This window comes from Lepidochelys olivacea, assembly GCF_965140295.1.
Source record: "Lepidochelys olivacea isolate rLepOli2 genome assembly, chromosome: 8".
Lineage (NCBI taxonomy): Eukaryota > Metazoa > Chordata > Testudines > Cheloniidae > Lepidochelys > Lepidochelys olivacea.
Window position 1 is genome coordinate 57,336,314 of NC_140418.1, and position 14,291 is coordinate 57,350,604.

The following is a 14,291-nucleotide window of genomic DNA, read 5'->3' on the forward strand; positions in this document are numbered from 1 at the left end:
CAATAGCATCAGTTAAATTCTCAAGATGAGGACAGTATCCGGTGTTAATGGAGGGAATGGACTCTGCTAATTTAATAGTTTCCCCTCCTCCCTAATCCCTAACTACTTTGAGTCCATAAAAGATTGAGGAGGAGCACGTGAAGGCACAAAGCACAATGAAAGTCAACGGGAGATGGGTGCCTATCTGCCATTTGTGCCTTTGAAAATCTTCCCTTTATTGTTGTGGAAGAGAATAGTTAGGGAGTTAGCTAAGCAATTATGAATTGTTATAATTGGTGGTCTTCATTGAATTCCACAGCTTCTTATAAACAATGTACATAGCCTACTATTTAGAATGCATTGGACAAATAAATGACATGAAACAGATACACAATTGTTGTAAATGTTGGGTACTCAACCTTGTGAGAGAAATCTGTTTTCAATTTTTTGTTGGAAATTATTTTGTCTAACTCGTTTTTCTGTGGCAGGGGTATGGCACAAGACTAGGATAATAGATACATCAGCACCTCTAGATCCTTTGGGTCCAAAGTCTTCCTAGAGTTAGTGGGAGTTTGGGGTGTGTATAAGGTGTGGAATCGGACTCTTTAAAGTCGTTCTGCATGGCATTTTCTTTTCATGGTATTGGAGCTTTAGTTATGGCTGTGTTAGGATTTCCATCCATCTCCCCTTCCTATTTGACTGAAATATCTCATATCTATTCACACTTGAACTGAAGTAAAACTTGATAATAAAGGACCCTAAATTTTTTCAGCACAAACTAAGTTTGTCAACAGTATGACCCCTTTAAAGGTGTGTTAGATCATTAAATTATAAATAAGGATGTGCAATAAGGACCAACTTAAAGACCGCCTAAAGAATAATCATGGGTGCCCAAAACCTACGTGTGGATGAGCATCCACTCCAATAGCTGTCAGTAAGTGAAATGACTAATACACTCTCCAAAGAGAGAGCCACGTCTCTCTGATAAAGGCTGTAGAGCTGAAATTTCACTGTCTTTGGTTCCTTCACTGAAACGTTGCTTAGATGTGTTTCCTTTTAAAAAACATTTCTGTGGATTTATTAGTTTTAGATCATTAGGCGTAACGTCTTTTCTTTTCTTTATATCCTGGGCTGTTGGTGGAGTGGTGTTGAGGGGAGCAGGATAGTGTAGAGAAATTTAAAATGAACTGTTTAGAAAGCTGGCTACGAATACAGACTTCTTCAAATAAATTGTACTCATTCTTTTTCAGGGAGAGTACTAGGCAGCATCGTATATAGAAACAGCAGCTTCATTGACATAGAACCATAATGTTCTCGCTGAGCTCACTTGAGCTATTCAGCCACATTCTGATCTCATGTTCACCAGTGTGAATCTAGGGTAACTCCACTGAAGCCAGTGGAAGTATCCCAGATTTGGCACAGTGGGAACTGAGATCAGAATCTGGTGTGTTGTGTTGGTGATCTGTGGATCAAGGAGGATTCCTTTACAGTTACAAGATATTACATTTCTGTAGTGCCTTTTTCCCTTGGGGATTCAAAAGCAGGGCCTTTGTTTTGTTCTATGTTTATACATCGGCTAGCACAATGGGGTCTTGGTCCATGATTAGAGTTCCTTGGTGCTAGAGTAATACAATAAAAAATAATGCAGCACCACTGAAATACAGCTATCTTTGGGAGGATCGAAGCAATCAAATTACACACACTGCACCGCATATCATGGGTAGGGAGGGTAAGTTTGGGCAGGAGATTCATTACTCATGAATAGTGCCATGGCATCTTTCATAGCCTTTGTTTTTAAGGTCTCGTTTCACAGATTTTTACTGGACTATTTGCCACTCTTCTATAATATACATTTTAAAAAGAACAGTTCTAATGCTAAGAAGAATCTTTTTGGTTCTCCTGTTAGATCTGCAGCCTAGAGATAAGGATTCAGGTTTGAGTCTCTGCTGTGGGGACTGTTGAATGGTGACTATTAATTGCATAAGTCTGATGTCTTTGGCTACTGATTGGTGGACACAAAATGTATTTAGCTCTTTAAAATACATCCTAGAAGCCAACTGTATTGTGTGCTGTCTTTTTCATTTTTCCAGGTACCAGCGATAGCGGTATTGGGTTCAGGTGGTGGATTTCGGGCCATGGTGGGGTTTTCTGGAGTTATGAAAGCGCTCTACGAATCAGGAATTTTAGACTGTACAACATATATTGCTGGTCTATCAGGATCTACATGGTAAGCTTTCTGCACCCTCCCTCGTGACACCCCCCCCCCCCGCTTTGTTTTGGTGCAGTGGAAACTTTCCACTGATAACTGGGAGAATGTATTTTATGATGTAGGGTACAATCACCAGAGGAAAGGCATTCTCCATCCAGTGCAGTAGAGTGGCAATAGAGTTGATCTTTGGTTGCTAGTATTTTGGAGTACCTACCAGGATATAGGCAACGTCAACTCCAAGAGGGTTGCATAGGAGCTTGATCAGTGAGGATCTGAATTAACACAGTTCCCATCTCCAATAGCCATGTCACTATACAACCAGTGTCCTCGCTTTTCATGCTGGGTGATACAGTTTGGCATCACCGTAGCCTTGTGGACTTTCTGCCATAGGAGCCCTTGACCAGGGACTCTAGCCACTTAAGAACAAATTCACACAAAAAAGGCTGATGATTTTTCCTTGCTTAAGAAAACAAAAATCAGACTTTTTGTGAAGAGACTTGGGTGTGCGCGTGTTGGGTTTGCTGCAGAAATGAAATGGGTCAAGGCCATTAGAATTTCATAACAGGGTGAAGATATACTAATGCATTTATAGCAACCAGTGTATGTGCCAAGTTCTAAGTAGACATTTCTCATGTGGCCATAAGAAGATGGGAACACACAGTGCCAGAAAGAAGCCCTGTCTCCAATTATTGGCTTTTGAGATATATTCCTGTTTTCTCTGGAGAGTTTAACAATGGATGGTCTCGTATGAAGTTCTTTACCATTGGTAAGAGCAGGGGAGAATGGAATATGGCTTGCAGAAAAGTGGGCATGTTGTGCCCACATGACTGATTTGCTCATGCTAAACCCAAGATGTGGCAGAAACTGTGTGTGCTGGTGTTGCTTTGCTTTTTTCCTATATAGCTGAAGGGTGCCTCTGCTGTTACCAGCTTTTGCTCAGTTTGAGACCAGAAAAGAAGCCAACATCGGACTGGTGCCAAGCCTATATCTCCCCTTTAGGCCAGCCCTGGTAAACTGTGTTGAGGGGAATGACAGATGTCCTTCCTGCCTCAGCTGAGTCTGCAAGTTCATTGAATTAGCTACTTACTAGTCAGAACGTGAACCGGTTGTGCCTGAGGTCTGGATCTCACTGAGCTACATTTTAAACAAACACTGCGTTGGTGAGAGTTCAACCCTGTATGTTGATGTACTGTAAAGATAATAGAATTTGAATCCAAATAGTAAAATTCTTTAAACCAATCAGGTCAGAAAAATAAGTTTAAAAATAGCTGGGGTTTAAACAAATAAGTCCGCACAGTCTGGGTGATAACACCGGTTCAGAATTGTCCTGTGTAATATAAAGAAATACTATTTTTGACACTTAGCCAGTACCTCCTTGTTTTTTTCTTTTCCATACCATCTATCCCCCAGGAACAGGGTTATGCCTTCCATCTGAAGGGTGGAGTATTCCCTGTTCCTTCCCTTGCGGGAAAGGGAAGGTTTCTGCCTGTTCCCCAGGATGTGTGCTTGACCTTGGAAGAGAGTGTCTACCTCATTAATTGTGTCAGTCATCTTGCCTGACCATAGACTGATCTTCTGTATCACATTTTCCTTTTTTCACACACACTGTAGTTTGCTGGTATACTTATTTCACCTGTGATTTGATACACGTTAATACTTTGCACTACCATAAACTCTCAAAGCACTTTGCAAACATTAATTATATCTTGTATCGGACATGTGGCATAGGTTTCATTATACTAAAGCACAGTGAGACTAAATGACTGATCTAAAATCCCCCAGCTATGCAGTGACAGAATCCAGAGGCTTCCTGCCCATTTGGTAAACTCTAAAACACACTAAACCACTGCACAAACTATTAACCCTTCACTATCCCTTAACTGTGAAAATATCTGGCTCTTGCTAACTGATAACCCACACTTCTATTAATTTTCAAATGGCATTAATAAAAAAGTGAAAGATTAAAAGAGAGGACTGTAGAAAGATATATAGAGTACATGTTACTGCATGAGGACGCTGTGTACTTTTACATAACCTCCAATCATCAAACCTTTGTTTGCTGTGAGTATTTAAAAGCGGTTATATTAGCTTAGATGCATATGTTCTTTACCTCTTAAGAAGAGGAGTTACAAACTGCTGGATGCTGCTATAAACTCTTTAATCTTTCAATTACTTTGTAAATGATTGTGGAGTATCCGGCTGCTTGTCCATTTTTTAAAGATATATTTGCAATCAACTTCTTAAATTTCTCCATTTCAGTCCTAATTTATGAGATGACTGCTAAGTTGTGTAAATGCTGGTCAAATCAATTTGGTTTTAAGTATCAGCATATGTGCTTTGAATTGTTTTCCAGCTCTCCATTTTATTGTTTTAAAGAATTTCCTGGAATTATGGTAAGTTTTATTACCTCAGTAATGCTTTGCTGGATTGGAGCCTTATGACATGCCTTTCCTTAAGTATGTGAATACTCATTAGTGGCAGTGGGATTGCTTTGGTCTTTAAGGTTAGGTATGAGTGTAAGTGCATTGCTGGGTAATGGCCTAAATGTGTAAAATACCATTCACTTGGACTAAGAGTTGTTTCCAGTTTGTACATTTGATTTTAGCAGTTTTTAAAATTGGTTTGTAAAATGTAAAGAACAAAATATGTTCATTTCCTTATTTGCTTTACTTATTAGTACAGTAGACTTCAGCCAAAATAAACTGTTAAGGACTATCTAAGCTCTATTTTCATATTTACTACTGCATACATTACAGTGTGAATCTTTCCCACCTAAATTATGCAGAAAGCTATTTGTATTTACATCCATACAAAGATGTAAAGTAGACAAACCTGTTCAAATTATAGTGGGGTAAAAATAAACTTCAGTAAGATGGCTTTTGAGAAGAGTTGTAACATGTATGGACAATCCAATTGTCCGTTAAACTGTATACACACTACATGGGGGAAATTCCCCAAACACAGGCTTCTGCTAATTTGAAATAGTGAAAAATCTCCATTTCTTTTCAGTAATAGTATATCCCTTTTGGCCACTAGAGGGTGACATAATTACCAAATTGGGTTAGGTGCCTTACCTGCTTAGAGTCTTTTTTTGAAAATCCCACTAAACACCTATCTCAATGCTTAATTTGTGCCAGGGCTGGGCCCCGGCACCTCTAGGCGTGGCAGTTCATAGCCCTGGCACCTTTGGGCTTGCCGCATCAGTTATGAAAGTAAAAAAATTGCTTGAGCCCCAGCACCAAATTTCTTGAGCCAAGATACTTTTTTCTTTACAAATTAGGCACTGACCTATCTATATCTTTTAAGTTCCTAAATACCTTTGTAAATCTGGCCCAATGCTGCTGTGTAATAGATGACAGTGGTTCATATACATACCAGTCAGTACATTAGATGAGATGAAGTCAGAGTTGATAATATGGCACTGAGAAATTTGTTTGGTCATTCTCTGAGTAAGACTGAATTGCCAGAATATTTTTTGTACTGTTAGCTTGTTGCAATAATTTCTTCTCTAATTTTGTAATCCTCAAGCATGTATATAAATAAGCAAGTTTTACCTAATTGAAATGCAGTGCATTTGGGAGCCCTATTCTGAAGCCCTTCGTCAATCAAAACCCCATTTATTTCAAGAGAGGTTTTGCCCAAATAAGGAGTGGTTTAGAACTTCAGTTTTTGAGCCTTGTGACTGGATAAAGATCTGCTGCTGAAAGATAATTGTCAAGACCATAATGCAGTTGGCACATATAGTTTTATTAACATGATTATATTTAATTGAACAATTTAAACAATTATTTGGAGCTTTCACGTATAGTCACGTTTACATTTGGAGAACTGACTCATCAAATAATGTAAAATAATGTATTTGGAGCCTGAAAAGAGCTAAATAAGCATAACTCTCTGTGTGTTTGTATGTATGCATGCACAAACCCTTCAAAAGCAAGAATATACCATGAGTAAAACTTTTCATACTATATTCTGTGTATGTGCGTGAGTGTTATATATGTTTAACCTCATTTTATACCTTCCTATCTTTCTAAAATTTAGCTTATGGGTTATATTTGTGTGTGTGGCTTTTTAAAATAAAACATTCTCCTGTATTTTTTCCACTTGAGTTATTTCTAACTCTTCATTCTTAACTTCAGCTTAATTTTTTTTAATGTAATATACATATCCTCAAAACTAGGGACATGCCTGAATATATCAATGATACAAAAAGAAATTATATAAAACTTTTAGGGCTGTCAATTAATCACAGTTAACTCATGTGATTAACTCAAAAAATTAATCATGATTAAAAAATTAATTATGATTAATTGCTCTGTTAAACAATAGAATACCAAATGACATTTATTAAATATTTTTGGATGTTTTTCTACATTTTCAAATGTACTGAATTCTATTACAACACAGAAAATGAAGTGTATAGTGCTCACTTTATATTATTATTTTTGATTATAAGTATTTGCTCTGTAAAAATGGTAAACAAAAGAAATAGTATTTTTCAATTCACCTCATAAAAGTACACTCTTTATCATGAAAGTGCAACTTACAAATGTAGGTTTTTTTTATTACATAACTGCAAAACAATGTAAAACTTTAGAGCTTACAAGTGTACTCAGTCCTACTTCTTGTTCAGCCAAGCGCTACGAGAAACAAGTTTGTTTACATTTATGGAAGATAATGCTGCCCACTTCATAATTACAATGTCAACTGAAAGTGAGAACAGGCGTTCGCATGGAACTGTTGTAGCTGGCGTCGCAAGATATTTATATGCCAGATGTGCTAAAGATTCATATGCCTCTTCATGCTTCGGCCTTCGTTCCAGAAGACATGCTTCCATGGTGATGACTCTCATTAAAAAAATATGCATTAATTAAATTTTTGACTGAACTCCTTGGGGCAGAATTGTATGTCTCCTGCTCTGTTTTACCCACATTCTGCTATATATTTCATGTTATATCAGTCTCGGATGATGACTCAGCGCATGTTGTTCGTTTTAAGAATACTTTCACTGCAAATTTGACAAGAAGATACCAACGTGAAATGTCTAAAGATAGCTACAGCACTGAACCCAAGATTTAAGAATCTGAAGTGGCTTCCAAAATCTGAGAGGGATGGGGTGTGGAGCATGCTGTCAGAAGTCTTAAAAGAGCAACACCCTGATTGGAAACTGCAGAACCAGAACCACCAAAAAAGAAAATCACCCTTTTGCTGGTGGCATCTGACTCAGATGATGAAAATGAACATGGGTCGGTCCACACTGCTTTGCATCGTTATCGAGCAGAACCCATCAGCATGGACACATGTCCTCTGAAATGGTGGTTGAAGCATCAAGGGACATATGAATCTTTAGCTCATCTGGCATGTAAATATCTCACAACGCTAGCTACAACAGTGCCATGCAAATACCTGTTCTCACTTTCAGATGACATCGAATGCAAGAAGCAGGCAGCACTATCTTCTGCAAATGTAAAGAAACTTGTTTGTCTGAGAGATTGGCTGATCAAGAAGTAGGACTGATTAGACTTGTAGGCTCTAAAGTTTTACATTGTTATATTTTTGAATGCAGTTTTTTTTAACGTAATTCTACATTTGTAAGAGCAACTGTCCTGATACAGAGATTGCACTACAGTACTTGTATTAGGTGAATTGAAAAATACGATTTCTTTTGTTTTTTACAGTTCAAATATTTGTAATAAAAAGTAAATATAAAGTGAGCACTGTACATTTTGTATTCTGTGTTGTAATTGAAATCAATATATTTGAAAATGTAGAAAACATCCAAAAATATTTAAATAAATGGTATTTTATTATTATTTAACAGCGCAATTAATTGCGATTGCTTTTTTAATCGCTTGACAGTCCTAACATTTTTCAAAAGCACCTAGGTCTCATTTTCAAAAGTGGGCACACTTGAAAATTTTACTCATGGTATATTCATGTTTTAAAGGGAGTAAATAAGACATGAAGGTCAAATCCAGAACTCCCCATCCATGGGAGCTTTTCTTGCATAAAAACTCCAGGGTTTTGCGGAAAATGAAAAATCACATAGGAAATCTGTTAAATTGAGTGAAATATAAAACTTAGATGGTCCGTCTGTTGTAAATTTAGCTCATTTGGGCCTTTATACTGCAAACTGCAAAATCAGGACGTGAGTGTCTTGTGTATTTATTGACAGAGCTATTGATCACTGTATTTTCATTACAGGTACATGTCAACTTTGTATTCTCACCCAGATTTCCCAAGGAAAGGACCAAAGGAGATTAATGAAGAATTGATGAACTCTGTCAGTCATAACCCACTTCTGCTGCTCACTCCTCAGAAAGTCAAACGCTACATTGAAGCATTATGGAATAAGAAACGTTCTGGGCAGCCTGTAACATTCACTGATATCTTTGGAATGTTGATAGGGGAAACACTTATCCAAAATGTAAGTGTGTTTTTATAGTTATTCAAGCTGTGAGAATACTGGAAAATAACGTCTGCAGATATTCATTTGAATTGACCTTTTTGTGTCCTCACTAACATTTTATCAAACACGTTTAATAGCACGAATATTTGTCAAATAATTTTAAATAACTAAATCATTCAAGAAAATTGCAATCTGTCCATGCACATTTAGTAAATAAGAAAAGAGGCAGCATTTGTCTATCAAGTCTGTTATGAGGTAATAGTCCAGATCCAGTTTGTCTATTTATTTATTTATTTTATGATTCTCCTATCACCAACTTTCTGAAAGTGAAAGAGATGCCATAGGATAGTACTGTTACGCAGTATTAAAGGCAAATCCTGCTTGACCAACTCATGTAATAGGCTTGTTGAAGTCCAGTGAATCATGTGAGCAGGATTTGCCTTTAATCATGTACAGTAAGCAAAGAGTACGTACATAATGAAATATAGTAATAGAATATTATAGATTGGTCTGATACTCTATAGTGTGCATATGTACAAATAAACTATACAGATATTGACTTATTCCAAGGTTAATAGCAGTAAAATATTGACAGAGAGGAGGGCAAAACAGCTGGTTAGAATGATTATTCTTGTTACATAGAGGAACAAACAATAGCCCAGAGAATTTAGCTGAATATGCAAATTGAAGCAACAAGTCATTGAAAGAGCTGGAAATATAACCCAGGATTCTTGGCTCCCAGGATTCTGTCCTGTGCAGTAGATCACATTTCTTATATCTATCACATTTTAGTAAATGGTGCTTCAGTTTAAGAGACAGCATTAAGGTTTTGATGACCTTCCTAGCCTCCTGATATAGTAAATGGTGCTTCAGTTTAAGAGACAGCATTAAGGTTTTGATGACCTTCCTAGCCTCCTGATATATTTTTCTTGATGCTTATTCTTAGGGCTTGTCTATACATGAAAATTAATCTGGAATAAGTCCAGGTATGTATTTAAAGCAGATTAACTATTCCCAATTAACTTCATGTGTTGATGCTCTTATTATAGACTAAGAGTAGTATATTTTGAATTTTCTTAATCCAGATTGATATAATTCAGAATAAATCAATCTCATTCTGGAATAAGAGTATCCACACAAGGAATTAATCAGAAATAGCTATTCTGGAATAGCATGTAGACAAGCCCATATATAACAACAGAAGATAAGAATCTTCAGTGTCCACCAATATTGCTACCCCAGCAGTCACAGGAAACAGAGTGTATGGGAGACACTGACTTCATCCTGCATATCTCTGCCAAATTTTCAAAACATCCCAATGAGGTCCCCAAAATCTCCCCCTGCTCTCGGATATGGTAAATAGTTCAGGGAGAATGGGAGCTGCTTTAGGCATTTACTACCTTGATTCCTATACATTAACATGTGTTGTACAGATAGTGACATTCATAGAGATTAGCTCCTTTTATGGTGATGCATTCTGATTTTTCAGGGGTTCCTTTTTCTCTTTTGATGATTTCAGCAAAACTAGAAGTCTCCCCAAATAGCAGCAGGTCATCCATTTCCAGAGTGCTTTTGTACCAATAGTTTTTATGTAACCTCTCTCCTCTTTTTTTTTTTTTGCAGAGGATGAATACCACTTTGAGCAAGATGAAAGAGAAAGTCAATGAGGCACAGTGTGCTCTGCCACTTTTTACTTGTCTCCATGTCAAACCTGATGTGTCAGAACTTATGTTTGCAGGTATGTTTTCAGTCTCTTTATTTAGTTGTCATTTGTGAGATTTCCCCCACCCCACTTTAAAAAAAGTCCTACTTCTTCTTAATGCTTTTTTGGACGAATAATATCCCATGGTTTGGATAAATCTTGAATTATTGGTCCCACTGTGAGAATTACAAAAGAGGTTGGGTTAATTTAAAGCAATGATAAAAGTTTATTAAAGTTCATAAATATATGGAAATTGAACCAGATTTTTTTAGATTTTTGACCAAATGAAAATGTTTGTGGAAAGTGTCTGCTTTTCTCAAAAATATTCTACTTCTCAATGGAAAACTGAAACATTTTCAGCTGAAAACCGAAGACGCTCTCAGTAGTGTGGTTTTTTTGAGGAAAAGTTTAAATTTTCCACTGGAGAGAGGTGAAGGAGGCATCCCATCAACTCTGCTCACGAGTCCAACTCTAATGTCTGAAACACAAGATCACCTTTCCTTCTAAATATTTATTTTAACTTAACAGTGTTCTTTTAAGACTGTCTTCCTTATCAGTATATTTAGTGTACCATGCTCTTGAAGTTTTCCATTCAGTATAATTTTCATTCCCTCCCTATATAATTGCATAACTTGTCTTGACTTGAGGTACAGTAGGTTTTGAACAAAAATACTTCCACTTTCTTACTTATTAGGTTTTGGATGTAAGATAAATCCTGTCTTGTTCCTTCTTGTTGAGGTGCATTAATTGTATAGGATAACATTCCTCAGAAAGGTGATGGTGCAAGATTTCATGCAGCTGCCATCTGCTTTTATGCTGACGGCTCTTAGTGTTCATTCTATTCATAGTATTTCTGACCCTAGTGGCGCCGGTCATGCCCAGAACAGTAATAATTACTAACTAAACATAATTAATATGGTTTATTTCAGGAAAGTTTTTATTGAGATAACTTTTATAAAAACCTATCCAGCTATTTTTACTAAAGCAAGGTCAGACAGTGACCCTTGTAAGAGCTGACAGATTCACAGCACCAGCGTATATAGCTCTAGTTAGTCAGATTTACCTATGGTGAGAAATCTGAGTTCACAAAACATGTACTGGCTGCACTGTGGATTTCCCAAATTTCTTCACATATAAAAGACAAATTGCAACAGAAAGAAAAGTTAACTGAAGCCAGGTCAATCCAAGTTTAGATTTTTGAGCTGCTGCACCTGAAATTGAGTATAGCAAACCCATGATTGTTACCAACATTTCAGAGAGAGTCAGGTGCATGCATGCATAAGTTGCACGGTTCAGTTGGAAACACTTTCTCATGGCACACTTATTTTCTCAGCATTGCCACGTATAAGAAGCTAAATTTTGCATCCCTTACTGAAGTGCCATTGAAGCCAATGGGACTCCTCACTGTCTGCCTCCTCATATCAGAATAGGCCAAAATTGCCATCTACTCAGCTGTGTAAATCCATATAATTCCACAATGGAGTTTCACTGATTTACGTCAGGGGACAGATGCAAGCAACATTGAAGCCAATTGGTGGTTCCTCCATTGACTTCAGTAATGTTTGGAGCAGGCCTCAGATGAGGAACTTACATAACTTATTTTGATGTAAGTGCCTTTAAAAAGGGCATTGCCACAAGTGCTCAAAACCAAACCACCGCAACTCCTTACAGGGTGCAAATGACTATTCAATTTCCAGACATAGTATCATCAAACAAGATTTATACAGTGCAAGAAGAAAAACAAAATACAAGGGGTTTTGACAGTAATCACATATTAAGATTTCTCTAGATTCATTGCCTTACCAGGGTATTGATATAACTAGGAAGAGTACTGAACATAGATATATAATTATTTACACTATGATAGCTTTTTCCCTTCAGGTCAAAGCTTGTGTCTCCGGACAGTTTGAGTCCTGTCTTACCACTGAGACACGACCCATCTCCAACGAGATGAGTGACTAAAAGTGAGATCAGTTAATTTATAGGAAAAAAGATCGCTTGATTTCCCTATGCTCTGGGTCTGAATAGAAAAAATATCTTCCTCTATGCAAATACCAAGGCTGGCTATGACAGATTCATTTAATTTGTTGGTTTTCTGGCCACTCTGTTCCTAAATTTAGTTACACTATTAAGATCAAACTGCTAAAGTGCATTAATGTTCAGATTAATATCATTGGGTCTCTAAGTTTCCTCTCATGCCTGTACCTGTATGTATGAAACACTTCAAGTGTTTTTGCTTGTGTGTGTATGGTATATTTTGATCAGATAATTTATACCCCCCACAATCAACCTTGCCAGGCTGTGAAGTTTGAGTGACAGAGTAGTCCTGGTCAAATATTTCCTCTTCAGACAGATATGGTTTCCTTTTTATTTTCTTTTTACCCAGATCGCTGAATTTCACCAGCATCTGAGAAAAAGCTTAACACCTTGCATTTTTCTGGAATCTTCTAAGCAGTTTCTTTCATAAGCAAGAATCAATTGTCTCAAAGGATTTAAAAAAATAACACTTGCAGACAACACGTTGTTAGCCAAACACTGTGTGTTCTAACATTAGGCTGTTTCTTAAACTGGTACTTCACCGTCACATTAATTTCATTAAACTCTATACAAGAAAACATTCCTTCAAATTAAAAAGATTCTCTTATAGGTGGTATTTTCATGTATTCAGAAGTTTTGTTGACATTAGAAATCAAATGCTGGTGTCTTTTCTCGTCTTTGAGTCTTTGGTATGTTTATAATATATTTTAAAGTCACCTTTAAGAAGGCATACGACAGATGGTATGTCACTCCCTTCAGTATTGATGATTGATTTATAAGGGCACTCAAATAGGTTATTGTTGTTGAAAAGAGTGCATTCAATTATAAGACAATGTGAATGAAGACCAGATATTTTAGGTTGTATTTTTGTCTACCATCGTTTTCTTTTATTAATTCATGATTTAGAGCTGAATCCTGCAATGTGAGTGCATTTCACTGGATTCAGGGTAAAATTTTCAAAAACGTCTAAATTCTATTTTCAGAAGAGAGATATTCAGAGCCTATCTCCTACTGTAAGTCAATGGGATTTAGATGTTGAAGTGTGTAGGTCACTTTTGGAAATGGAACTTAAGCTCCTAAGTGAAATTAGGTTGGTGATTCACATTGATGCATGAGATGGAACCCAGATGTTGTATAGCCTGTTTCAAATCCACAATCACTATCTCTCTCCCCCCTGCCACCGCCTGCCTAATTTTTTAAACACATTTTGTTATGGTAGGAATGGGTGAGGTTTCCAACTTAACTTCAGGATCAAAACTCCCATAGATGTCAAAGGGCGTTTTGACTTCTGCATAACTTGGAAGACATTTCCAGGGGTTCTTGACCTGTAGTATACACAGATCACGTGTCCTGGAGAAACTCTCTCAATTTAATTATATCTCCAGCATTTTATAGCAGATGAACAGGGAACAACTTACCATCCAGTATATTTCCTTGTATGCTTTTCTTTCCTCTTGGAGAAAGGTGCCAGCCATTTGTGTATATTACAGCTGAATTGTTTTTGTTCATGCTGCATTTATGTCTAGAGGGAAAATGTGAGCTAATTTCTTTATGTTATGCATGCAGATTGGGTGGAATTCAGTCCGTATGAGATCGGTATGGCGAAGTATGGCACATTCATGCCTCCTGATTTGTTTGGAAGTAAATTTTTTATGGGAACAGTGGTAAAAAAACATGAAGAAAACCCCCTGCACTTCTTCATGGGTAAGTGAATGATTAAAATAAATAAATAAAACAAAACTGACATTTCAATTCTCTTCTCTCCAGTGCTTTTAAGTTTGTCTTTCTGTAGTCAGAAACAGTCTGACACAAGAATAACCTCTGTACAAAAAGTAATATTTTAATAGCCTGGTGGGAGCCCATAAGAATGGTTCCATATTCAGTGATGGGAATTTCATTATATAGTGTACATCTGAATTTAGGATCTAATCTGTCCAAAAATCTCATTGTTTGTG

At 36.9% G+C, this 14,291-nt stretch overlaps 1 protein-coding gene across 1 annotated transcript in view; it reads left to right on the plus strand.

The window, feature by feature from the left end:
- PLA2G4A (phospholipase A2 group IVA) overlaps positions 1-14,291 on the plus strand; it is a 136,034-nt gene that overhangs the window by 91,098 nt on the left and 30,645 nt on the right. The window contains exons 8-11 of the mRNA XM_084637875.1: positions 2,070-2,206; positions 8,393-8,615; positions 10,221-10,335; positions 13,903-14,040. Of these exons, the coding sequence (XP_084494001.1) occupies positions 2,070-2,206; positions 8,393-8,615; positions 10,221-10,335; positions 13,903-14,040 (613 nt within the window). The remainder of the gene's footprint in view (positions 1-2,069; positions 2,207-8,392; positions 8,616-10,220; positions 10,336-13,902; positions 14,041-14,291) is intronic.